Source organism: Leopardus geoffroyi, chromosome A2 (assembly GCF_018350155.1).
Source record: "Leopardus geoffroyi isolate Oge1 chromosome A2, O.geoffroyi_Oge1_pat1.0, whole genome shotgun sequence".
Classification (NCBI taxonomy): Eukaryota; Metazoa; Chordata; class Mammalia; order Carnivora; family Felidae; genus Leopardus; species Leopardus geoffroyi.
In genome coordinates this window covers 97,106,011-97,132,852 of record NC_059331.1, presented here as the reverse complement: position 1 = coordinate 97,132,852, position 26,842 = coordinate 97,106,011, and the positions used below count along the sequence as shown (strand labels likewise).

At 38.2% G+C, this 26,842-nt stretch overlaps 1 protein-coding gene across 1 annotated transcript in view; it reads left to right on the top strand.

Annotated features, from left to right (window-relative positions):
- Positions 1-26,842, top strand: part of CALCR (calcitonin receptor) — a 156,009-nt gene that overhangs the window by 116,857 nt on the left and 12,310 nt on the right. The window contains exons 7-10 of the mRNA XM_045494793.1: positions 3,338-3,464; positions 20,257-20,410; positions 25,774-25,834; positions 25,942-26,008. Of these exons, the coding sequence (XP_045350749.1) occupies positions 3,338-3,464; positions 20,257-20,410; positions 25,774-25,834; positions 25,942-26,008 (409 nt within the window). The remainder of the gene's footprint in view (positions 1-3,337; positions 3,465-20,256; positions 20,411-25,773; positions 25,835-25,941; positions 26,009-26,842) is intronic.

Below are 26,842 nucleotides of genomic sequence, written 5' to 3'. Positions count from 1 at the left end.
TATTGCTTGCGTCTTTCCTCATTTACTTTGAATGTGACTGTAATTACACTGTCTTATAAAGGACTGAACACTGCTCTTCCTTATCCTCTGATATCAGACTGTTTTATGCAATATGCAAAACTCAAGGCAAATATAAATGCTTTCTCATATGATTACAAGCTCCCCAAGAGCACACACATACATACATAGGGTCCCAATTATTTGAAACAAATAGTGTGGCAGATTTACCCCAAGTAAGCTAAAACCATGAAAATAACATCTAGCTTTAGTCTTAAAGTATGACATCTTGAGATTCATACCTAGGTAAATCATTATCTCTTCCTCACATTTGAGTGACACTTTGGGCCAAGACAGACGTCAATTATGTTCTCTTATCCTCCTGCTATTAGAGAATCTATAGTACTTAGGGTTCCTTGTCTTGCAAAGAGTAAGCAATGTTCTGTCTATCTAAATAACTGTTTCTTTTAATCAAGAGGAATGAAGTATAGCTAACATCAGGTTTGTGCTATTTTCTACTTAAGACCTTTCAGATCTGACAGATCATGTTCATTCAAGCAACAAGATATTTGCATTGAGAACAATTGAGCGCATAATTACTCATGTTAAGTTCAGTTACCCTCTTTAGCATCCTATACCTCTCCTTCAGAACAGTAATCATAATAAGAGTAAATAAACAGTTATTTAGCATATAAGGTCTCTGAAGGCAGAGGCTGTTTTGTTCATCCATATATCCCTAGCATCTACCAAAGGTCTGAACCATATGGTAATGTGTATTGGATTTTTAAATGGGTACACAGTGATATATGTTAGATTTCTGAAGGAATTTTAATAAATTTAAAGTAACTCTAACTTGCTTCAAAAAGCTGAGTTTAAATGTTGTCAAGTAAGTGTAATGAAATTTTTTTAAACTCAATAAGCAGAAATTATATTGAAACTTTAAGACACAAACTCTTATTATATACTAGTCATATTCTTCCTTTGGAGTCTAATAGTTTATCCAGCTTTAAACCTTCATTTTCTCATTATATAATTAACACCGTACCACATACAGGTTTTAGCTACTGTTGAACAACAGCATAATGTCCAATATTAGGTAGTTAATACCTATAGTAAGAACTTGGCAAATGTTCAGTATGATTCAAAGTATAAGATATTACACAATCTAGCACTTAATGTAATTCTCTGATATACTGGAAAACTATTTACTGGCCACTGCTTGAAGAAGGAAATTGCTCTTATGTAAAGATTTTTAATTAAAAAACACGAGTATCAAGCCCTACAAGGTGTCAAACACTGTTCTAGGTGCACAAAACAAATCCTTTAGCACTCCCACTCTAGTGAAAGAAACGGAGAAAATAACAGGCAATAAACAAATATATGATATGTCAGAAGGTGGTCTTAAGAGAAAAAAATAATAAAGTAAGGATAAAAGGGCCAGGGAGTAATAAGCTAGAAGTAGAGGAAGTCGATTTTTGGTTCACACAGAAGATTGAGCATTAACCAGTCCTTTAAACTAATGTTGTATATCAGCAGATTATTGAACTCTACCTGATCAGAAGAAAACCAGGCATGAGAACAGCGGCACTGTGTGATGCATTTATCCATACTCTTTAGTTCTGGATAATGCCAAGTGTCATTGGTTTAAGCCAGGCAGAATCCAGTAATGAGGCCACAGATATTTGCCCCCCAGTGAGAAGAATTATGAAATGCTATTATGACTATATGGAAAATGGCAGGTCACAGGTTTAATGTACCAGTTGCAATATTGAAGAGTTTATGCAGTATAAATGGGTATGATGTTTCCCATAAGTAATTTTTTCTTTTTAAAGCCTTAAATTTGCAACCTACTTTTATAGTACTATTATAAAACCAATTAGGTTTGGTTTATTTAACAGAGTTTTCTGCTGTCAAATAAAGTAGTACAGGGGTGTGTTTGTGTGTGTGTGTGTGTGTGTGTGTGTGTGTGTGTGTGTGCACATGCGTGTGTTTAAGTTCTTCTCTAAACCCTTCCTGGATATAAAGTTCTGCATTCTATCCCTGCTCAGCAAGTTGAAAAATTTAAGATATTCTGTGTTAACTATTTACTAATGGTTGTGCTTCCTGAATGTTGAAAGATGTAGTTACAATAATCAAAATATGTTTTAACAGATGCCCTTATTACTTAAATCGACTTTTTACAACAGATAATTCCATTTTCTTTTGATTCGAAATTTAGGAAAGCATTGTTAAGTAAAGCCAGACCATTCTCATATTTCATCTTTCCCCAGAATTTCCTTTTCAAAATTCCTGGAATCCTAACTTTATTCCATGAATTAGGAATAATTACTATGATCAGTCATTGGCATCATTAATTGAATGTTTTAGATTTTCACATTATGCTAAATGTTTTTTGACTGGATCAGTTATGGTAAATGCAAGATTTTTATTCCTTTTGGATAATCATTCCAATTTTGTTATAGCCATCCTGCAGGACTCTCTCCATTTGCATCAAAAAGTAGAATAGGATATCCAAACTAATGTTTATTTATGTGATCATTCACACAAATACGTATGTACAAGCTTATGAAATGGAGGAGAAAGGAATGAAAATTCCAACAAATTGTTTAGTGTCCAAAAGGTGGGAAATGGCTATGCCAATAAGCAGTGGCACGTGGATGGGTTTCATCAGATCCAAACCACAATATGTCTTATAATGAGATCAAATTTGAGCCTATGTAGAATTCTGTGCCTGTGTCTGAGCTCCACCAACAGGAGGATGTGGAAAGGGAGAACCACAGAGTTGATTCCAGTTGGAATATGAGAAATACGAAGACGTTAGAAAAAATAGCAAAAGAGAAGAATGACGGAGACTTAATAAAGTCTGTGTCTGTGATGGGTCAAGGACACAGATTCAGACTTTGTCAAGGGCAGCCTTGGTTCTGACTTCATGCTCTGTTATCCCATTTGCCACACAATTTCTGCCTGGTTACATCAATGAATATTCGACTTTTCATCTGAAGCACACTCCAAACCCTAATGGTTTCTCTTGTAAGAGTCCTTCTCTTAATTAATTTCACGACATTTGGTATAATTAAAAGTGATTTTATCACTCAGTCTTTCAGTTATTGTATGAAGTCACCCTGAGGACTGAAAACTATGAGCTACCGTGACTAGAAAACTGTTCTTAAAAATCAGGCAGAAAAGTAGTAATGAGTCTTAAAGATGGGACCAGTCTCACTTATTTCTATATGTCTCTCATCTATTGCTAAAGGAAATAATACAAATATTACCAAAAAAATTTTTTTCCAGGTATGTCAATATTTTTGGCACCGGTTAATGCTGTTACTTTTTCCTCCAGGAACCTTGGCTGCCAAAGGGTAACTCTGCACAAGAACATGTTTCTGACTTATATTCTGAATTCTATGATTATCATCATCCACCTGGTTGAAGTAGTACCCAATGGAGAGCTTGTGAGAAGGGACCCGGTAAACACTGCATGATTTGCTTTTGATTTGTTCTTAAGGATGTAGTACACATGAAGAGTGAACATGGTACTATTGTGTTTAACTGAAGCAACTGTTTACACGTGTGATCATATTTACTTTTACAGTTGAGTTTCGCATCAACCATGACATATCATTTCTATATAGTTATTGGAAGTAATTGCTATATGTAGTAGTAAAGGGCTGGGAATAATTCAGTCATAACCAAACAAGAATTATACAACAAATCTTGAGTTTTTACTACGAATTAAAAATTTATTCACATCTATGAGAAGTTTACTGAGCACATCTTGTGAACATGGGCAATTTGAGGTGTACTAAGGCAATGCCCCAGTGTGTCACTAATGGGTTACAGGTGTCCTTAAAAGTAATTCCCCTTAGCATCCTCACACCAGGCTGGGCTTGCGCCAGTCAATTTAGCTATGGGTTGCTATGCATTTACTCTAGTTACCCACATAAATACTGTCATATTCTATGTCTGCATAACTTTAAAAAGGTTTAAATACCCCTAACTCACTCACTCTCAGCACCCAATCTCTGCCGCCAATCCCTATTAACAGAGCTCAGCCATAAACCAGAAGGCAAGGAGGCCAGGATGGAGTTGTACAGATGTGTTTCTCTGGGCCCAGGGCAGTGGGAGCAGGGTGGAGAGTGCATTTGAGAGCATGAACAGAAGCTATCCAGCCCACAGTAAATGACCAAGGGATATTTTTATTTTTGTTTCTCTGCTTAACTGTGTTATGCAAGCATCTGTAGATAGCCTCATCTTTCAAAAGTGGCATTTGACAGTTCTGCCAACCCAAAGACAAAAATGCGTGAAATCTGCCCAGAGCATGCATCCTGTGTGACAGTGGCATGGCATGGGAAAGCAGCTTAATTTGGCTTCTAATGAATCCACAGTGTTAATAATTTTTGCAGTGCGAATATATCCAGAAAGGTATGATGGTCCATCTCTTAAGATCATGGCATCTGTTATCCGAGACAGTCTTATCTTACCTACAGAATGTGACCCAATGGGTTCATCTTGATGAGTTTACTTTTTGAATGTCAACTGATTTTAATAAAAATAATTTCATTTCCTTTAGTCTTCCCAAGACCCCAGGAAAGGGTTGATATTATTCTCATTATTAACTGAATAAATTGAGGCTCAGTGAAGGGATGTGTTCTCTGTACTGTGGTTAGTTAGAGATGGGATTCAAACCCAGACCTGTCTCACACAAATCCCATCCTCTCTCCTATATACCACATGGAGCTCTTGATTAATTTCCTTAAGAAGATGTGTTCTTAAAGAAATAGTCTCAGCCATTCCCAAGTGGTAATTGCCCATAATTGGGCACGTATACTATGTTTCATTAGGGAAGCTGACACCTACTAAAATGTAAAAGCAATTAACTAAGCATCTCTCATCAGAAAAGCTCAAATTTTTGGTTTCCCATACAACATTAAGTGTGGAAATCCTGACAAATTACAGTCTGTATGGAGTAGGCCTGGAAATGGCACTTTAGTCACTAAATAATCATGGGAGCAACACTCAGTCACGTTATGAAGTATTGTAAATTCTTGAGTAACCTCTGTCCCATCTCTCTTGTGAGGGTTTCATACCCCTGTATCATTCCACCATCCCTCTCTCTGGCTCCTAGGGTGAAGGGGGCTTCTCATCCATTGTGAAATCATACTAAACCTATTATCTTCCTGAAATAGTCTAAATTCAGGATTTTTCTGAAATCACTATTGAATTACAGAAGCCATTTAACCTTATCCATCAACGAGAAAAATAAAAACTGCCCTGCTTACTTCCAAGAACTTGTCCTGGAGTCCCAAAAGTAGCACAAAGCTTTAATTTTTTAAGCTTTATTTTCTTCATTTCAAGAGTGGGGGGTGGGGGGTGGAGCGAGAGCACACATGCGCACATGAGCATGGAAGGGACAGAAAGAGAGGGAGAGAATCCCAAGCAGGCTCCATGCTGTCAGCACAGAGCCAAACACAGGGCTTGATCCCATGAACTGTGAGATGATGACCTGAACCTAAATCAAGAGTCAGATGCTCAATTGACTGATCCACCAAGATGCCCTGAAGCAGAAAACTTTTAAAAATTCCCAAAGGCACAGTATTGCAAATGATCGCTCACACAGTTGCTGCTAACTCTTGCCCTATAACTGACTTCCTAGGTCTCTGCACTTGGCTTCCCTGGTCCATTTATTAGTCTATTCATGGCTCTTAACAGTGGATGTTTTCACTTTCATAGGCTACTTTAGGGGCACACATGTCTATCTGCTCTGCCAGTTACCATGCATAGGCTGCCTCCTAGCCAACAAGTCAGCCCAGCTCTGCCTTGCAGCTTCTCTCTTGCCTAGAAACCTATAATAAAGCCTATAAGCAGATGTTTAGGGACCCAGTCAACAGCTCATCTCCTGGGAGAATGTGTGAGCATAGGAGAGCCAGAGAAATTAACAGGAAGCTTTCTTCTGGTATGGAGGAGTGAGGGTGGCTCCTTTGCACACATTAGGCAATCTCAAAATGACATAAATTTGAAAAATGGAAAGAAGTTTATCTTTATGACATGACTAGCACCTGGTTCTGCCAATCAATATATTGTTAACCTAACAGACTTGTTATTTTTAGCTATGCAAGAATAAACTTACTAGGGAAAAATTGTAAAATCTTGAAAGGCAGAATTTAATCCAATCAATCAAGTGTTGTCGATCGCCCAAAACTCGAATTTTAGTCTTCAAGCTGAACTACATTCATAGAATTGGGGGAAGATGGCTATTTATGACGTCTTCTTCACAATGCCTAGGAATAGACTAAGCCTCATATGGAAACAGCTTCCTATGTATTGCAACCAAACATGTGGGGTTCAGTCCTTTTTTTACCTATTTCCAAGTGTTTGTGGGGTTTCTTAATGGAGAACACAGGAGCAAAAAGTCTGGGTGAAAAAGAAGCCTCCTCTCCTCTGAGGTTAGACAAAATGAGAATAAGCCACCAATAACAAGCCACTGACAGTGGGAAACAAGGAACATCATAATGTGTGAATACAATGTGCCCTCTTTCACATTTCCAAAAGTCTGTTTCTTCCATAAAACAAAATTTGGAAATTCATGCCTTTTACCAAATATATATAAATAGTGTAGACTAAGCACAAATGACTACAACAACAAAAATTAATTCATGTTTGTAAATTGTGAAGCATACACTTGCCCCCCCCCCCAAAACTAGGTCATTTGGTTTTAGTATGTTTTCTGTTTGAAAATAGTCATTGTTTTTCAGTGAGATCTTATTAAATCTTTTCTCCAACTCTCTGTATGCAAAACTTGGGGCTGCTCTTTCTAAGCAAAGTTCAAGAAAGGGCAAGAAACAACCTTAGAGTAGACATGTCTTCTATGTTATTTATTCATCCTTGAAACTGCTTATTTAGTATTTCCAAGAGAGACAACAGTCTTGAAATCTGTGCTGTAGCTCACCTTGAAAACACATATTCCGTCATTAACGCACTCAGAGAAGCCCAATTTCTTAAGTATCGTTTCCCATCCAAAGACAATGAAACTGAATTGCAGTTGAAGCTATAAATTCAGGAATTGAGAAGGGAGAAATTTTCCCTATTGTGATATATTTACATTTACAGGGGATAAACAAGAACTAGGAGAAGTTTGACTAGGAAAGCCCCATCTTTCCTAAGAGTAAAGTTCTTCACTGCTTAAAAAGGCAGAAAAGGGGCGCCTGGGTGGCGCAGTCGGTTAAGCGTCCGACTTCAGCCAGGTCACGATCTCACGGTCCGGGAGTTCGAGCCCCGCATCAGGCTCTGGGCTGATGGCTCAGAGCCTGGAGCCTGCTTCCGATTCTGTGTCTCCCTCTCTCTCTGCCCCTCCCCCGTTCATGCTCTGTCTCTCTCTGTCCCAAAAATAAATAAACGTTGAAAAAAAAAAATTAAAAAAAAAAAAAGGCAGAAAAAATATCATCCAAACACCGAGAATCAGGTCATCAATATATTAGTAAGTCACATGCAAAATTGTATATTTAAATGTTACTTTAAATGAATCATTTGAAATATTGCATTTTTCTTGAAAGAGTGACATTCCAGAAAACATTAGATTATGGTTCTCCATAGCCAAGAAGAGTGGAGATAATAAAAGCCCAAGAATAGACCCCCCAAAAAAATTTTTAAAAGCACAAGAAATGTTTGAAAAAAAGAAGTTATTGGACATTGTCAATTACATATATCTATTGAAATTACAACTAACATAAAAAAATAACCACAGTCATAAATTAAAGTATATTTGCCAGCATTCCATTTATCTGTGATTCAGGTGTATGTCTCCTTTAAAAAAAAACAACAACAACAAAATATGTAATTTTTAAACCCACTTTTTCTCTTAAGCAAACTAAAAGCAGAGTTGTAGATTATTTTTTCATTCTGACCCAATTCTCAGGTCACTGAATCAGCAGTTAAGAGGCAAAAAGATTTTCCTTCCCAGTGCCCAAGGGAATATATTAAAAAGAAAGTTATTTCTTGTAAAAGGAGGCTGCATCATCCCAAATGCTGTTGCACTACTTCTAGAAGAGTTTATTTCGTTGGGGGCAAAAGCAAACAATGTTCTCACTCCTCAGTAGGGAATCCCTATGGACTTACAGCCCCTTTCCCATCAAAGTAGCTAGTTTCTTTCCTTGGAATTTTTTTGGTTAGGCAGATTCTCTCCTGTAAAACCAAGGGTGAGAATTTCATTCCTTGACATTCTTTTTTTAAAAGTTAAATTCAAAATAACTCATGGCACAAATAAGGGCTGAATAGAGCCTCAGTTTATTGAGTGATGTGAAAATTGCCCATTGTCATTTGTGTCATTTGAGTATTTCATTTCCATAATACCTAAAATTTCATTTTCTTGTTCCATCTGCTTATTTGATGATCTTCATGTAGAGTCAGGAGGCAGAATTAAAAGCATTGTTCTTACTGCATCTAAAGGAAGCTGGCAGCATACTTGTCATTTTCTAGGAAGAAATGTCTCTCTGAACTTTTTATCTGGGTCTGAAAGGGACAATACAGGGAGATTAGTTTTTACTGGGAATCTGGGCATTTTGCACTTCAAAAGCCAAAATAATCGAGACACATTTTCTATAGCCTCTTATATAAGCAAAGTCTGAAAAACAAAGTGGATTTCTTCTAATTCTAATTTGTTCAGGACAGTTGAGCCACCAGACTATGTCAGAACTTCATCATAGTCACAGAAAGATAGGTTTGGAATGATTGCCAAGATCTAAGGCACCAGAGACAGCTGAAACCCAGGGTGGAAACTAGAACTCTCCTACCCAGCCCAGAGGAGACTGGTGTAAGGGAGGGCATCTCCATGTGAGAGAGGTGACAGGGACAGCAGAGTTTTTGAGATGAGAGATCAATGCAGGTAAAACTAGATTGGAATTATCCAGCTTAGTAGCCTGTGGAAGAAATTAGATTGGGAATGAAAAAGTATGATGGATTTGAGGGATGATGCAGAGAGCATGTTGCCAAGATGTGGTAATGAAATGAAATATCCTACTCTGGTCATTTATGCCATTTTGTTTTACTTACACATCAAACCAATAAATGATATTTTAACCAAGATTATATGGTTTCCCATATGGGTTTGAAGCATTTACTGCTAAAATGGCTATAAACATCAACCCAACCTCCAGTTTCTCTCATCTGGCCAATCTGGGTGGTTCCTCTGCACAGGAAATCAGTGACTTACAAATGGTACCTTGTGATGTGGTTTGTGTAGCGAGGCTTCATGTCAACATTTACAGCTAGTTTCCCCTGCTTTGAGAAGGTTATCATGCATTTTATGCAGAACTTCTTATAGATTTTATTCTCAAAAGCTTTCAGTTGAGATAGAACCACTCTGTTGGTTGTGTGAAGGAGTTTGTACATTGAACCAACCTTGTTGGCTCATCGCTAGAATCGCTGTGCTTAGCTGGATTGCTCCAAATTGGTCTTGCTGATCTTAGAGGATCTCAAATCCTGTAGTTCTTCTACTTACTTAGAGATTATTCTGTAATGTTGAGCAATTTACTGAAACCCACTTTCCTAATGTGTAAAGTGGGGATAATGATAGCACCTTCCTCATAGAGTTGTGTGTGAGGGTTAAATGAACTGATACACTTAAAATGCTCAAAACCAGGCTGGCACATAACAACTGTCAAATGTTATCTATTATTACTTATATTATAGTTGTTACCACAGTCATGAGGCCTTAAGTACTTGTCATTTTCTAACTCTGCACCTAGTTTCATTTCTGTGTTACATAGCATAGGAGATTGGAAACACAGAGCATTTGTAAATTTTGCTTAAATCCAAAAGGACTAAGTGTAAAAGCCAAATGCAAAAAAATACTTAGAGGTTAGTAAGTCAGAAATAACCAAAAGGGCGGTGGTCTGAGAAAATAAAACTAACTCAGTCATGGCTTGAGAACTTCTAGTGAAGAGTGACATAATATCCTCATTATATCATATAGAGAAAGACCCTTGAGCGTAGCAAGCTGTTAATTTGTTTTCCTTCGTCACATTCCTAACAGACTTTTTTTTTTTCCATGTGTGTATCCTGCTTTTCTGTTTACTATGGCTTTGTTTTCTGAATACTTCCAGAGCACTTCCTTTGCCAATGTGTGGGTCATCTTCCAATGTACTTATCTTAGATGGGACTTTTATCTCCAGTGCTTTTTCCCCCCTAAACACACTGAATCATGACTATAGTTCCACAGATTCAAGCTCATTTTCTCTGAAGCTTTATCAGAAATCAGCTCAGAATTGCATGACAGACTCGCATTTAATTGAAAATGTTACATCCTGAAATTCCTCTGCAGAAAGATTGTGGTACTTCCTTACAAAGTTATTTAATGCTGATTTTCTGACTGGGGGATTCTTCTCCTTCATTCAGCTAGCTTTAAAGACTGTACAAGTTGACAGTTTTCAAGTTGATATGAGTGCCTTTTTGCTCCTCCATTTATCAACTGCACTGGCATCTTGACAAAAAGTACTGTAATTTCTCCTCATGAGGTTTTAGTATACATGTGACTCAAAGTCGGGACTTCTCCCACTGCATTGTGAGTCTCCTGGAACATAGATAATTAGGATTATCGGCACTGGAAGGCCAGCAAGTAACTAAAACAGGAGTAAGATACTGAGGAAATTACATCTATACCCTAAATCCATTCAAAGAGGGGCCCATGGAAAAACAGCATCAGGATCCCCAGATACTTGATACAAATGCAGAATTTCAGGTCCTATGTTAGACCCTCGGAATCATAATCTCTATTAGTAGGGCCCAACAACATGCGTTTTAACAACCCCTCCCAGTGCTTTTCGATGCATGCTAAAATTTGAGAAAATCACCCCCATAGGAAGATCACCACTGTATACTCTTTTATTATTTACATTTGAACTGAACCTATTTTGGAGGGGTGCACTATAAGAGGCTTTCAGGAACTCATACCCATACCTTTTCGACTTCAATATCAAGGAGTAGATTAGAGGGAATTTTCAAGCTTGTAAGATATATGAAGGGATAAAGAGGAAAAATTAAGCAATATTCCTTTTCTAGTTCTCCATGTATCAAAATCACCCTCTCACTTCAAGAGAAGAGAGCTGGGAAAATTACCAGCTTAAACGAATGTCAGTCTTATTTGATCCATCCTCCCTGGTAGACAAACAAAACTTTGCCCACAAATTCACAGCACTGTTCACTCCAGTTCCAAATAATTCAGGGAAGATCAGGGAGATGAGCCTCCATTTCCCAAAAGTTTGTGCCCACACAAGACAGAATGATCTACAAGAGGCAGAATAAGCCAGAGATGCAGTGCCGGCTGGTGCCCTATTGACGTACATATATATGTTGGCCAGCTCTTCCTGGAACATTCAGAGAAGAGCAGAAATGTGATTTCTAGAAACCTATCAGACTCCAAGAAAATTAACTAGGAGATCAGAATCCTTTTTGTTTTGGCATTTAGATGTGGTTAGCCTGTTTCTCTCCCACAAAGATTTTCTTCTCTGCATTTTTACTCATCACTCCTTCCCATCTCCTACTTCTTCTGGATGGTTTCACCCCAGTTTTCATCTGTGACCAGTTCTGATTGTCTGTGTGGAAGTGGCTAGAACACAGACAAAGTTCTAATCCAGGGAGCCATTCACAGGAGACTGCATTGCCCCTACAGGTCTGACTCCTGTCTCCCAAGGAAGCCCCACATTGACTCTGAAAGTATAAAATCCCTCTTCCAATGGCCCTGGGCCCAATATGACATGTTTCCCTGGAGAAACCAGAAGCAGACCTTTCCAGTATTTCCTGGTCCACACATCCAAAGACACCCTCAAATGACACAAAACATTTCTTTGGAGTAGCTCTATTGCAGCTACACAAAAAGTTCTACAGAGAAGTTGCCCTGAAAAAAGTAATCAAAAATCACCCTCATGGGAAGATACTGAGACCTTGACTATTTAGAAATATCATTTAGAAGTAAAAATACCTGGGTCTCCTGAGTGACTCGGTCGGTTAAGCGTCCGACTTCAGCTCAGGTCCTGATGTCGCAATATGTGAGTTCGAGTCCCACATTGGGCTCTGTGCTGTTAGCATGGAGCCTGCTTTGGATCCTCTGTCCTTCTCTCTCTGCCCTTCTCCTACTCTCATTCTCTCTTTCCCTCTCTCCCTCCCTCCCTTTCTCTCTCTCTCTCTCTCTCTCTCAAAGATAAAAATAAATAAATAAATAAATAAATAAATAAATAAACATTTTTTAAAAAAAAGAAATGAAAACACCTCAGAAAAGAAAATTTGCACTCCTGTGATAGAGCAAAGTAAATGCTAGTTTGAAAAGCAGACATATTATAGGCAGGAAAAACCTCAGGTAAAAACAAGAAGGTGAAAACCTTCACTGAAACCTGAAATTTGAAGACATGAGGGGTCAGGCCAGATGTAAGCTACCTTTAAAATAAATAATTTATATCACATTCTAGAGACACATTCTCATTTCTCCCTCTAAATTTGGCACATTTGGAATGCAATTCCATGGTTGATAGGTTGGGGAAACAGAAGACATGTCTAATAGCACAAAATAATCAGTCACCTAATAAAGAAATTGATTTAAAGAATACGAAGTTTTACTTAGAGATTTACAAATTATTCTCCTTAAAATGAAAGCCTAAAGAGAGAAGCAGTATAGTGGAGTTGTATCATAGTAGGGGTGTTGGGTATTAACATTAGCCTATTAAAATAAAATTCTCAAATCATCAAATTATGCTCCAAAATCCCTTAATTCATCTGTCAAGTACAACATACATTCCTGTACAGAAATGCACGTGAAAGTTTGAGGACACTTTGGGTTGTTTTTCTGGTCATCTTTCTCTGCTGGGAACTCATTCCTTGCTTAAAAATAGCTTCCAGAATGATAAGGGACCACTTACAAAAGGGAGACAATGGCAATGATAAATAACATCACTAATTTTCCGCTAAGCCTTTTTGGAAACTTTATAGCACTGATATTGCTTTAGAAGGAAAGAAGAGCAATAGGAAAGATGAAAAAAGTAAGTCCTTGACTCTAAAAATGTAAAATAATTTACCTTTCTTTGATTATATACCAAAACATTCACATATCTCATTCTCCCATAATATGTCTCAACACACAATCCACAACTTCAAATGATTAAGTAAGGGAAATAAAATGCTTCTCAACATCCCTCATCTCATCAGATCCAATAATCTCCCATTTTGTTTTGGTCCTATAACTGGGTAAAATAATGTTTACAATGAATGAGAAATAAACACATACTTCCAATCATATCACAGAGAATGGGAACATTTGTAAATTTTTTCACATAAAACTAAAAGCGAATTATGAAAACCCTTCTTCAATAATAATACTTTAAAACTATCCTGAAATCAGGGGTCCCTGGGTGGTTCAGTTGGTTGAGCATCCAACTTTGGCTCAGGTCATGATCTCACTGTTGGTGAGTTTGAGCCCCGAGTCGGGCTCTGTGCTAACAGCTCAGAGCCTGGAGTCTGCTTCAGATTCTGTGTCTCCCTCTCTCTCTCTGCTCCTCCCCTACTTGCGCTCTGTCTCTCAAAACATAAATAAACATTAAAAAAAAATTTTAAAAAGTTTTGTAATGCTTTATTTTTTGAGAGAGAGAGTGAGACAGAGTGTGAGTGGGGGAGGGCCAGAGAGAGGGAGACACAGAATCCGAAGCAGGCTCCAGGCTCTGAGCCATCAGCACAGAGCCCGACGCGGGGCTCGAACCCACGAACCGTTAGATCATGACCTGAGATGAAGTCGGACGCTTAACAGACTGAGCCACCCAGGCGCCCTCCCAAATTTTTTTTAATAATAAAAAATAAAAATAATAAAACTATCTTGAAATCAAAATTCTTTCTCAAAGTTGGGGGTAGACTGATGAAGTGCCCATAAAGTAGGACCTTTTTCAGTCATTTGAGAGCATGTTTTCTCTTGATTTTGTGTTTTCTAAAGAAATGCTGTTTGGAATGGTGGGGTGGGGAGAAAAGACTGAGTATATTTGACCCAGACAAAAGCCTGTTTTCTTTTAATTGAAATGATAAGGGAAGCAGCAAAAGACATACTTTTAAATAGGTCTCATAGAAAGATGGCCATTGTAGAAAAATGTTTCAATTGCATCCATAAATAGTACTTCAATGGAGAGCATCCCTCTTAATGTCACATGCAACTCAATTTAGCTGATAAATAAGTCTTGCATTTCTCCCTTATGAGAAAAACAAGTGACTATGGATTTTAATAAGCTCAAAGGCCTTGAAAAGTTCTGGATGATTTACATGTAGTGTAGATAATTGAAAATTGTGAACCATTGTTAAAGAGTAACAAGCAGGTATATTACCAAAACTAAACTACAGCGTTTATAGGTGACTGTATTTTTAAATACATTATTGAAACATTATCTCAAGACTGGGAACATATTAAGATAAACTGCAAATCGTGATGAAAGGTAGCGTTTTCAGAAAGAATTTGTGTGCCCAGTTTGAAGATCTCTGTTGTACCAGGGCTAATGGGTATAAATGACAGGGAATAGTTGACCTTGGGGATGCTACCTTCTAAAAATCCCAAAACTTAGAAGAACATCACAGGTTCAGGAGGGCGCCCCACACTCCGCCAGGGATCCCACCCAGCATTGTAAGTTTTCTATTGGTAGCAATAGCCTGACCCCTGCAGACATTTGCAAGAACCATAGGTCTGTTAGGAAAAAAGGACCCTGGAATTTATTTGTTAAATCTTGATTAAGCAGCTCTTGTTTGGGCACTTGAGAAATAAATTAGGAATTGAAATACTTTCAGATGAACAACATTATAAACACTATCCAAAGCCATATTCATTTAGATTTAATTAGCACCTACTGCTCACCTACTGTATAAGTATTACTGGGTTTAAATCCTGTGGGTAGAGATAGAAAAAACAGCAGAGACAAAAAGATGATCAGGCAGACACATATTTAACAGTAATTACATGTTTACTCAATATGTAATCTAAATGACCACTGAGTAAAATTTAATAAAAGATTAACCTGGTAAATTTAACCAATGTAGGCCACAAATCCTTCTTATTCAGGTTTTTTTTTTTTTTTTAATGTCTTTTCCTTCAAGCAAATTATCTAGAGATTGCTTATCGATTCCTCTTCCCTGGCTCAAGTAAATATAACTTTGCACCCTTCCTTCTGTGCTAAAATGAACTGATGAGAAAACATTTTTAGAAGCTTCAGGGAAATATAAATAATCATGCGTAATCACTCAAAATCACTCTGAACCTACTGCAAACGTTATTTCTACTTTAAAACACGACTTAGGAATAAACTTGCCAACTTCGACTTGACAGAGTTAATATAGAAGCTGAACCTATTCACCTGGTATTCCATTTTATCAATGAAAGAGAGAAATTCCAAGTATTTTTTTTTTTTTTTTTTTTTTTTTTTTGTAAAAGAGGAGAGTTTTTGGTCACATATAAAATGTATCATGAGAATGAAGTATGCGTTGGCTTGGCCCTTGCCAAAGGTTTCCAGTGGACAAAGCTTACCTTTGGCAGCCCTTCCCTGGCCCTTCAAGACACTAAGTTTCTTGGAAGTAGGATCTGTGTTCGACAGCTGTAATCTTCCAGCCTAATGCCTTCCTCCAGCACAAGAGTAATAAGCATTTGTTATGCCACATTCCAAATCTGCACCTCCTAGTATCCTCCACCCTCCTTCCCTTTCATTTCTTCAATTCTTCTACTCTAAATTTTCTATGAATGATAGGATTAAAATGTGCAATCCTTTCCAGAGGTGTGACATTTTAATAAGGAAAACAATCGTAAGCTAAAGAAATGAAATTATGTGGCATTTCAGACATCGTAAAGATGGTGGAATAAGTTCTCAGAGGCAAGATGATATTCCCTAGCTCCCTTTTAGACCTGGTAACATACCCATAGGGGAAACGGTATCAGGAATGGTTCGTGGCAGATTTTTCAATGGCTTAAAGGTAGGATATAGGTTGTGACCCACTGTTGCTTGCATTGCTTCCATGGAGCAATAGCTGATTTCCTTTCTACATCTCAACCCAAAGCCCTTCCCCTGTCCCAGCACAATAGAACATCTCAAAAACACTGACTACCTGTTGTAAGGTTGGTCTTTTCTAAAACAACAACAAAAAATTCCAAAGCAGTTTTCATATGGAGGCATTCTTTCCCCCGTTTAATGGTTCTTAAACACACTGACACACAATATTTCCCATGCTATACATATGGGAAGAATTTTTTTAAGTGTGTTGAAAGATAAAATTGGAGGGGCACGTGAGTGGCTCAGTGGGTTAAGCCTCTGATTCTTGGTTTTGGCTCAGGTCATGATCTCTCTGTTCATGGGACAGAGCCCTGTGGTCAGGCTCTGCACTGACAGCATGGAGCCTACTTGGGATTCTCTTTCTTTCTCTTTCTCTCTCTCTCTCTCTCTCTCTCTCTCTCTCAGAATAAATAAATAAACATAAAAAAAGAAAGATACAATTGGAACAAAATCCACAATTGAGTATCTTCTATAGGATTTTGAGGCTGACTTAATTTATTAGACTAAAGAAAATTTCTGCTCTGCAATTCCAATTCCATTTTTAATAACAGTACTATAAAATATCTTCATGCTATTTGATGGGAAACATAGATTTGTCTGATGAGTATACCCAATTAAGAAAACTGTAGGATCTGTTCCCTTGATAGTTACATTATTGCTCAACAAATTTTATGTTCTATTGAATTATGAGCAGATAATGACACTAAATGGTGATAACAGTTTATCTGAAGCCAAAGCAGATACTATTGCTTTTATTTCTTAGAATGCATATCATTCACAGTAGAATTATCTCTTTGTAGTCGATATTAATGAAGAAAATAAAATAGAAAATAATTCACAAATTCCACACATTTCTGGCTTGGAACATTTGTTGTATTACTTGGGAGTGATCTAGTTATATTTGAATATAGATTATGTCTTCCAGTTTTGGAAATCATTACTCTAACCAAAATTATAGTATTGTGACCACAGCCTGAAAAAATAGCCAAAAAGCTATTTAGCTCATTTGAGCTCAGAGTGAATCTTTTAATACCTCATTCTGCTAAGCAGAAAACTATCCCAGAATGATGTGAAGCACTAACCCTCAGCAGAAGCCCTGTCTGTCTGTTGAATACCTGGTTCACCCCATCCTTGAGGGAAAGGTTATAATCAAGTCAGAGATAATATGACTACACCTTATTCATCTTGATATTCACAGAGTTAGTATAGTTCCTGGCTCATATTAGGTGCTCTGTAAATGTTTGTGGAATGCAACAGAATGACCTTGAATATCTCAGGCACATGATTCTTCACTAGGAACTTACATTAGAAACTCCTAAAATATTTTGAAAATACAGAAGGGAGATGAGGTCTTGTTATGCATATTTTGTAAGTGTCCCCCAGGTGATACAGATAAACAACCCTAGTTATGAACCACTGACCTAAGTGGTGACCAATTTTATAACATTTTAATAATCAACTTCATCATCTAGATATATCCAATCATGTCCATGATAAATTGGGGGGGGGGGGAAATAATAGACTGGTCATTTTCAGAATTTTTGTGAACTTTTGAGCCATTTGCCCTCCAAAGAATATCTTACCCTGAACCCAAATATAATTGATCCTCATTATTGACAGATCCATATTTGCAAATTTGCCTACTTGCTAAAATTTATTTGTAAGTCCAAAATCCATATTCTCAGTGCTTTCATGGCCATTTACAGATATGCACGGAGTAGCAAAAAAACACTGAGTCACTTGATGTACACATTCCCAGCTGAGGTTGAACAAGGCAACACTCTGTCTTCTTATTTCATCTCTCATAGCATAAATGTCCTTTTCATGGTCTATTTAAATGCCATGTTTTTCACACTTTGTTGCTTTTGTTGGGTGATTTCACTGCTTAAAAAAGCCCCCAAGCATAGTGCCAAAGTGTTGTCATATTCCTAAGTACAAGTTGGCTGTGATACACCTTACAGAAAAAATAGGTATGCTAGATGAGTTTCCCTCAGGCAGAAGTTATAGTGCTGTTGGTCATAAGTTCAATGTTAACAAATCAAGAATATATATTAAATAAGGTGTCTTTAAACAGAAACATATAAAACAAAGTTAGATATTGATTGGCTGATGAAAATATTTTGACCAGAGGCTTATAGGAACCTAACCCTGTGTTTCCCCTAGGAGCAATGGCTCAGCATTTGCTAAATCAGTTTTTGCAGCAACTTTATAGAACATAACTATGGGGCGCCTGGGTGGCGCAGTCGGTTAAGCGTCCGACTTCAGCCAGGTCACGATCTCGCGGTCCGTGAGTTCGAGCCCCGCGTCGGGCTCTGGGCTGGTGGCTCAGAGCCTGGAGCCTGTTTCCGATTCTGTGTCTCCCTCTCTCTCTGCCCCTCCCCCGTTCATGCTGTGTCTCTCTCTGTCCCAAAAATAAATAAACGTTGAAAAAAAATTTTTTTTTTAAAAATTAAAAAAAAAGAACATAACTAGCTGTGAGTAATGAGAATTGACTGTATGTAAAACCTGAAACCAAAGCTGCTGTGGATGACACAGAACCACATCTTTGCACAGGGCTGTCATATTCATCCTCTTCCTCTCCCTTCCTCCACAAGTGGTGGCTGGCAAAACATCTCCACTGGAATTCTTGACCCAGAAGGTATAGGGCTTTTAAATAAGAGTAGTGAGAGTCAACTGAATTTCTTATTTCAAATAAGAGTCTCGTGTGCATATAGCAAGTATTTGCATAGCAAATACAAACTAATATAAAATTAAATCAAATAATTCCAATCAGGAAGCCATTCAGATGGGAAAAAAAAAAAGCCAGTGCCTTCCTAAGCCAAATATTAATTACTTTTGGGTTACCTGATGTTTTGAATTCTCTGCATTACTGTTCCACTTTGGACAGAATCAGAAGTTGCTTCTATCTCTGAAAATGCAGTATTTGCCTTTTTGTGGACCCAGCTGGCTTTTCCCTATGTTCTATGAGTCCCAAAAGGACTGAGCACATTGGATTGTCAGTAAATAAATTATTACTGCTATGCATTAAATAGAAACGTGTAGTCCTAAGAAGGTTACTATAGTACTGACAGTCATGCTATGACTACCTTACTTAGTGAAAAAAGGCCCAAAATTGGTCAGATTCAAAATGCGATATGTAAAGCAGGGCATTTGGTAAAATAATAATGCAGATAATCATCTCTAATGCCCCAAGTCTTAAATGCTAAATGTTGTTGTTGCCATTGTTGTTAGAGAGAGTTAAACACCACTAAATACTCTAGGTATTTAGGTATCTAGGGTAGTGTTCCTCAACCAGGGGCATTTTCCTCTATTTGGTAATGTCTGGAGACATTTTTGATTTCATGAATGGGTGGAGGATGCTACTGGCATCTAGTGGACAGAGGTCAGGAATACTGCTAAATACCCAAATAACGCATAGGACAGCGCCAGCACAACCAAAAATCATCCAGTCCAGAATATCTGTGGTGCCAAGATGAAAAGCCCTATTCTAAAGGTGACTATGAAATAATTTAGGGTATTCTGTTATTCAGTTGAAGCAATGATTATTTCTCTACAGACAACACTATGTAGCTGCTCTGATTCCCCCAGAGGTATGGCTCCTACATCTGCACTGAGTACTAAATAAGATTGCTATCCTAATCTCTGTGCACCAAACGTTTGGATCTCAATATAGAAGCTAAGCCTCCCATATGAAAACAAAATCACTCACATCAATTGGGTTCAGCATAGCTCCTGGCTCATTTTTGAGAAATGTATCACTTGGTTCTCTCCTCTGTATTGCTAACGAGACCTCACCAACAGATCAGTGAACTTTAGGAACATCACTAACAAGTTCTGGGTTATTTGCCTCATTGGCCACAGAAAAAGGGCCATAAATGCCACGTGAAAAAGCCTTAGATGCTCTCAAAAATTATAGGCCTCAGAAACATTGCAGGGAAATCAACCTCTCTAGTCTATATAAGTCACCAGAATGTAATAGGAAAAGAGCATTTTGAGGAGTAGGCTTCCATCACCCTAGAAGATACTACTGGTATCTGCACACTATCATTCTGACTTGTGGATATAGAGGGTGGCGCGTGTCCACAGATCCTTGGGGAGACGCCCTGCAGACTGAATGTTAATACTTTGGCTCATTTTCACATTTACCCTCTGTTCACTGTCAGACTGTTGCCAGTGTCTTCCACTGACTTTCTCCATTTCTTTCTGACAGCTGAGCTGCAAGATTTTGCACTTTTTTCACCAGTACATGATGGCATGCAACTACTTCTGGATGCTCTGTGAGGGAATCTACCTGCACACACTCATCGTGGTGGCTGTGTTCACTGAGGAGCAACACCTGCGTTGGTATTATCTTTTGGGCTGGGGTATGTATTTTTTCCAGCCACCTTCCCTTCTGTCTGCATATTTACAATCTTCTTCTACTCTTGGTCTCAGAGAAGAGTCAGGGGCCTAGGTCTTGTGAGGAATGGTGGGACACAGGTGGGGGCAGGAGTTCAGTCTCCAAGAGAGCTCGGTAGAAGCCCATCAACAAGTTCATATAGACTGTGGCCAGCACAGGGGTCAGTGCAGAGAAGGAAGAGTATGATTATGTGTTTCTGTGGGAACAGACCAGCTAACAGACAGACAAACATGCTCTGATTGAGAGATATGATTAGATCCTCCCTTCAGTTTTATTTATCACCTGTTTGTAGAGAGTCTCACATTTTGAATTCTGTATCTCCTCCATCCAGGCACCACTCCCCTTCCTCAAAAACATTCCTTCTTAGCAATCCATCAACAACTCCTCCAGTAAAAAGTCAGGTAGAAGAGCCCCACTGAACAATAGACACAAATAATTTCATGGGACTCCAAGGGGAGCCACCTGACACCTCAGTGCATGGCAATGACTTTGAAAAGCCTCTGGTTGATTGCTTAAACCATGGTCCCTTCTGTACATATTGACTAAGGGTGCTGAGGTCCATGAGGCTACTCTAAAATTTCTCCCCTTCACCAAGTATGCTAAGGTATGACTCACTCTGGTGGAAGGAAACTGGGTAGGTAGTGAGGCGGGAAGAGGGAAAAAGCTTTGGGACAAAAACTCATGCAGTGCTATCAAAAAAAGACACATCCTGTGAACCTCCCAGACCAGAGGAGGATCCTGAATGTAGAGCTAAAGGCTTACTCTTATTCTCCAGTAATAGGGTGACGATGGCTGTTGGAGCAGGGGCTGTGGATTGTCGTCAATTAAACCTGCCCTTTAATGCAGCATTTTGGGGGACCCCTAAAAATATTGATAAGAGAGGAAAAATTTAATGAGGAGAGAAGATAATCCAAAGGCTTTCTAAAAACATGACCCTTTGTATTTAAACCCCTACTCAACAGGCATTGTCACCAATGTATGGAAATGTGTCTGGGAAGTCATATAAGTGACCTAAAATCTTCTATAATCTACACCAGGACTGGCCCTATGCAATATTTGTTTCTATAACACCCTCCCCAATAGGAGTATATGGACTTTAACAAAACACATGACCCAAAACCAATGGAATAAGTCTATAATGGTGAATTAGTAGGGCAGATATTTGGGCAGTCTCATTGTTGAGCTAATAATGCTATGACACTTTGGTTGCAAGTAACAGAGAATACAATTTTCTAATTTAAACAAAAAGAGAGAAATTATCAGAATCTAGAGTACCTCATGGAAGTCAAGATCTGAAACACAGCTCAGCTACTGAACGAACTATACACTGAGACCAGAAGACCAGGAACACTCTCCCTCTCTTTTGTCTCTTTTTTTCTAAGTATATGTTTTAACACTTCTCTTTGTCTAAAGAACATAGATCACAGGGTCTCTGCTCCCCCAGTCCTCGTGGTAAACACAAGCCACCCCAAATTTTCCCAAGCTCGCATTTTTCTGTTCCAGGTACACAGAAACAATAGATAGATGTTTGTCTCTAAGTCCCAATTGTGAATAGCAGGACAAGAAAATCTGATTGGTTCAGCTGAAGTTAGGGGGCCAGCCATGGTTCAATAAACCATGGTCAAAGACTTTGAAAGGGATATTAATCACATAGTGCAGACATGTCTGGGGATGGTGACCCATCCAGAAAAAATGGGAGAGGGGTTTTTTTGAACTAGAAAGCCCATATAGAATACACCCCAAACCACCTCATCTTGTGGGCTACTCCTTCATGCTCCCCTCATTCTGTGACTTACAAAATCTAGAAAGATTAGAAAGAAAGTTTGTGACTATCCTGCCAGTCCCACATCAAATGCTAGGTTCTCTTACTCTTCCTTGTCCTCAAAACAGGTCAGAATACAAAGGTCAAAATAGCCTTTTATTATGTTTTTCTTTTAGCTGTGTCCTTCCACAGAAGGCTGATCTTACCTTTCCCTGACTTTCTCAGCCTCACACATACCTTGTCAGAGATTTCTAGTCCTCCAAAGATGATCATACCAGGAATCAACTGGATACAGTTTAATGCCCCCAGAAGAAATTCTGATCATCACAATAGTAATGATTGGTGCTGGTCAGATAGATGCCTTCCAACTGAAGACCTGAAAATAACATCACACTCCCAGCCTGCCACACACACACACACACACACACACACACACACACGCACACACACCATTTCTGTCTGATGTATTTTACTTATTTCCAATGACATAAAATTTATGGCATATTTCTTGTACTGGTTTTGACTATTCAAAAACATCTATCTGCCATACTCAGAAAATTTTCCATGGAAGCAAAAGGCTATAAATTTATTCTTGCCCGTGACATTCAGCAGAGATGAGGGCACCCTGGAAGGAACAATTTATAACTACTCTTTCCATACTGATGCATTGTGAATTAGTTATAAAACTTTTGACATCATCAGAGACAGCTTGATGAAGACATCTGCTTAACACGCATAAACAATTCAAGGGGAAAAAGGAACAAGCTGTTCAGCTGTATCAAAAAGAAAGGAATAAATATAAGTAAAATGTTTATGGAATACCTTAACCTTTCTTAATCAGAAAATACTTAAAACTTTATCAGAATGATTGAAGTGGAATCCTAAGGAACATTGCACTCAGTAAGGTAAGCATAGAATCATCAATTTAAAAGCATGAGGATTTGCACTTCCCCATAGATAGATGTTTGGAAAGACAGATAGTCAACCAATAAAGTTCTAAAATGTAATTATTTTTTAGCATGCCAGACATAAATCTTTCTCTCCCCCTACACACGCGCGCACACACACACACACACACACACACACACACACTCCATAATTCCACCAAACTCTTTACCATCTCTAAGAACAAAATTGAGAGACAACCATGATGATGCATTTTAAAGCAATAGTTCTGTCTTAGAACTTTAGGCAAGTATTATCTTTGGTCGGGGTAAAACAAGTAAAAGTGCAACTGAAATGACTTCTCCAGAAAAATAGTGTCACAGAATCTTTAAAGAATTTAATGAAGCAGAGAAGGCATTTCCACTGGATATTACTTTTATTGTCCTTTTGAAATTATTTCACACCTAAACAGTATGATAGATCCCAAATTTTACAATGCCATGAAATAAGGCATAACCTGTGCTTTGAAAAGAGTATGAAAGTGGAACAACGAAGATTTAGCCCCAGAAAGCTATGTCCTCAGACCTAACTTTGTTTCCAGGTGACGCACACCCCATCCATTCATTTCAGCTGTGAATAATATTACCACTCCAGGATCTGGAACAGATCCTAAAAATCATAAGAGACATAATGAACATCACCCTCTGGGAGAAAAGCACCTGGTAGTACAGTTCTCTACAAGAGAAAGTGAAAGAATGCTTCTTTTGGTGGTTACTCCCTTACAAATCTGCACAGGGCCACTTACTAGTTGACTTCTCTCAAATTGAAGCAGTTTCAAATAATGAAGTTTAGCTCTCAGAAAAGTCACTTATTTTACAACCCTCTTCAAATTGATTCTTCGCCTTGCTGGTTCTCCTCTTGTTATAAATCAAAGAAGGAATTCCCCCCATGGACTTTTACAATGAACACACAGAATTTATCTAGTTCCCTAGAAAAAGAATCCTAGGGAGAAAGGATTATTTTTACTCTCACCAACTTTAGTGGAAGGAAGGGTTGTTACAGCTCTTGGGGCCCGGGGGGATGAGAGGAAGAGGAAGGAGAAAACAAACTGCATAAAAGAGACATCAGTGGCTACAGCAAGGCAAAGAGCACCAGGAATCAGCAGATATGGGGTCTATGCTCCTCTGTACACTAAGGAACACATTTTCCTCTCTCCAAAATGATGTGGTGAGAGTGAGATCTCCATATGTTTCTTCTGCTGTTTAATTCTAAAACGTAAGTTTCAGAATAAATCCAGAGAATGCATTTCTGTTTTTAAAACCCAAGTGGGGAAATGCTATGTTATAACTGCTGTGAATAAAATACAACTATATTTTGTGCAAATAGTCTAACTCAACGTTCTCCCAGGTCAAGCATTTAATCAGTAGCCCTATTGAATTATATGCTTCATGGGTTAAGGAGCTGAGGCTATTTTTGCATATAACTCACAGAAAATAAAAGTGTGGAGGTCTAGGGGCACCTGGGTGGCTTGGTCAGTTGAGCATTCGACTTCAGTTCAGGTCATGATCTCGCAGTTCCTGAGTTTGAATCCCATATTGGGCTCTGTGCTGACAGCTCAGAGCCTGGAGCCTGCTTTGTATTCTCTCTGTCTGTCTGTCTGTCTCTGTCTCTCTCTCTCTCTCTCTGCCTCTCCCCTGGCCACACTCTTGTCTCTCTCCCTCAAAAACAAGCATTCTTTAAAAATTAAAAAAAGTGTGGAGGTCTAACCCACTTCTCAGATACATTTCTTAATCTTATGATAATTTTAAAAAGTCTTCCCACAAATGTCTCAACCAAATCAAACAATATTCTGTTGGGCAGGGGTACCTCTCAGGAAAAAAAAAAATTTGTTTTAGAAGAATTACAACTTTATTCTAGATTACACTGATAGAATGAAAAATAATTTTGAAAACATGTACCCTGACAGAATGCATTGTCAGTCACGACCTCCATTGTTCCATTTATAAATTCAAAGTTGTTTTTTATTAGCCCTTCAAGTTTAGTCAGGGAAGTGGATGGTAAGCTGCCTTAATAAGGGTTCTGCAGCTAGAACTTACAGAGGGTAGGGAATGCAGTACTGCTCTGAAGTATTCTTACAGAAAGAAAACATGATCAATGCATGTAATATAAACAGACAAAAACACAAGAAACCTACAAAAACCACTATGAACATCATCGAGGCATTCAGAGCAATCAGGTAATTGACTCCATAAGCTGTCCCAGGTCACTTCCCTCCATGGTGACCCAACTCTTCTCTATAGCAGAGTCCAGTTCACACTCAGTGAAGAGCTTTCTGGTCTCAGCTAATAGTCGTCATCATCATCATCACCACCACAGACAACAATGATATAATAGTCATAGTGAGAGTAATAATGTACCTACCATCTTGGATTATTCATACAAGGTTTTTAATTACCTAGAAATGTTCTTAACCAAATTCTGAAAACACATGATGTTCTAACCAAGAGCATTTTTATCTGGTTTGACCAACAATACTTTGTGCAAAAACATCAGGGAAATATTTTGACAGAGACATTAAAATTTGCCACTGTTTTTGAAGATAAACTACCATTTTCCATGCAACCCTACTTGTAGCTTATGACAAGACACCAGGTGTGATTTCTGCTTTCTCACATTTTTAGGGTTCCCACTGGTGCCGACCACTATCCATGCTATTACTCGGGCGCTGTACTTCAATGACAAGTAAGTATTTTGATGGTTTTTAAGTGAACATATTTGTAAGTAAAATGCATTTATATTCATGTATTCCCTCCCTCCTTATTTTTTTTTTTATTTTTTATTTTTTTTAGCTGCTGGCTGAGTGTGGAAACCCATTTGCTTTACATCATCCATGGCCCCGTCATGGCAGCACTGGTGGTGAGAATTGCTTTTTTATTTATTTTGTTATTGTTGTTGAGAATTGCTTTTTAAATCCATTATTAAGTGTTACCTCTTTGAGAGGATTTCTGTAAAGACGGATCTATGTAGCATGTGTATTCGAACTTCAAAATTAGGCTAATTTAATGATAATCTATAGTGAGATAATCTGTAACAACTTTATTTGAGGGTCTTCAAATGAAAAAAATAACATTTAACACAACTGGGGAAAGGGCATAAGTTCATTTTTACACCCACAATAACAAAAATATAGTTTTCAATGCTACAACTTTGCTTTAAACAATTCTATAACTAAACGCTTCTAGTTAAAAGTAAAGATCAAGGGGCTGAGAAATGATAAAAAATGTTTCTGATAAAGAAAGTGAAGAACCGCAGAGTCCATCTGCACCTTTTCCCCTGGTCTCTGCCAAACAAAACCATCTTTCATTTCATCTTTGGTACATGAGCCATCGTTGGAACTCCCTCTCAGCAGACCCTTAACGTATTTCAGGCACTTCTCATACGCTGCCATGCTGTTTCTAACAGCAACCCTTCAAAAAGCAACCCTTACTCAGTAGGAAAACTAGACCCAAAGATTCATGTAAACTCACCCCAAATCACATAGGCTAGTAAGAAATTGGGGTAGTGGAGAATATGACCACCTGCATCTATTTCCAAGCTCTTTGTTTCTACCCAACGTTTACTATATGGTGACCAGTGTCAGAACCACCAAATTTAATATTTAGACATTAGTTTTCCCACCAACCTCAAAGACAGTGTTTTCCTGGGGTACGAATGAGAAAAATAAAAACAGTCTGAGTCATACACCATACT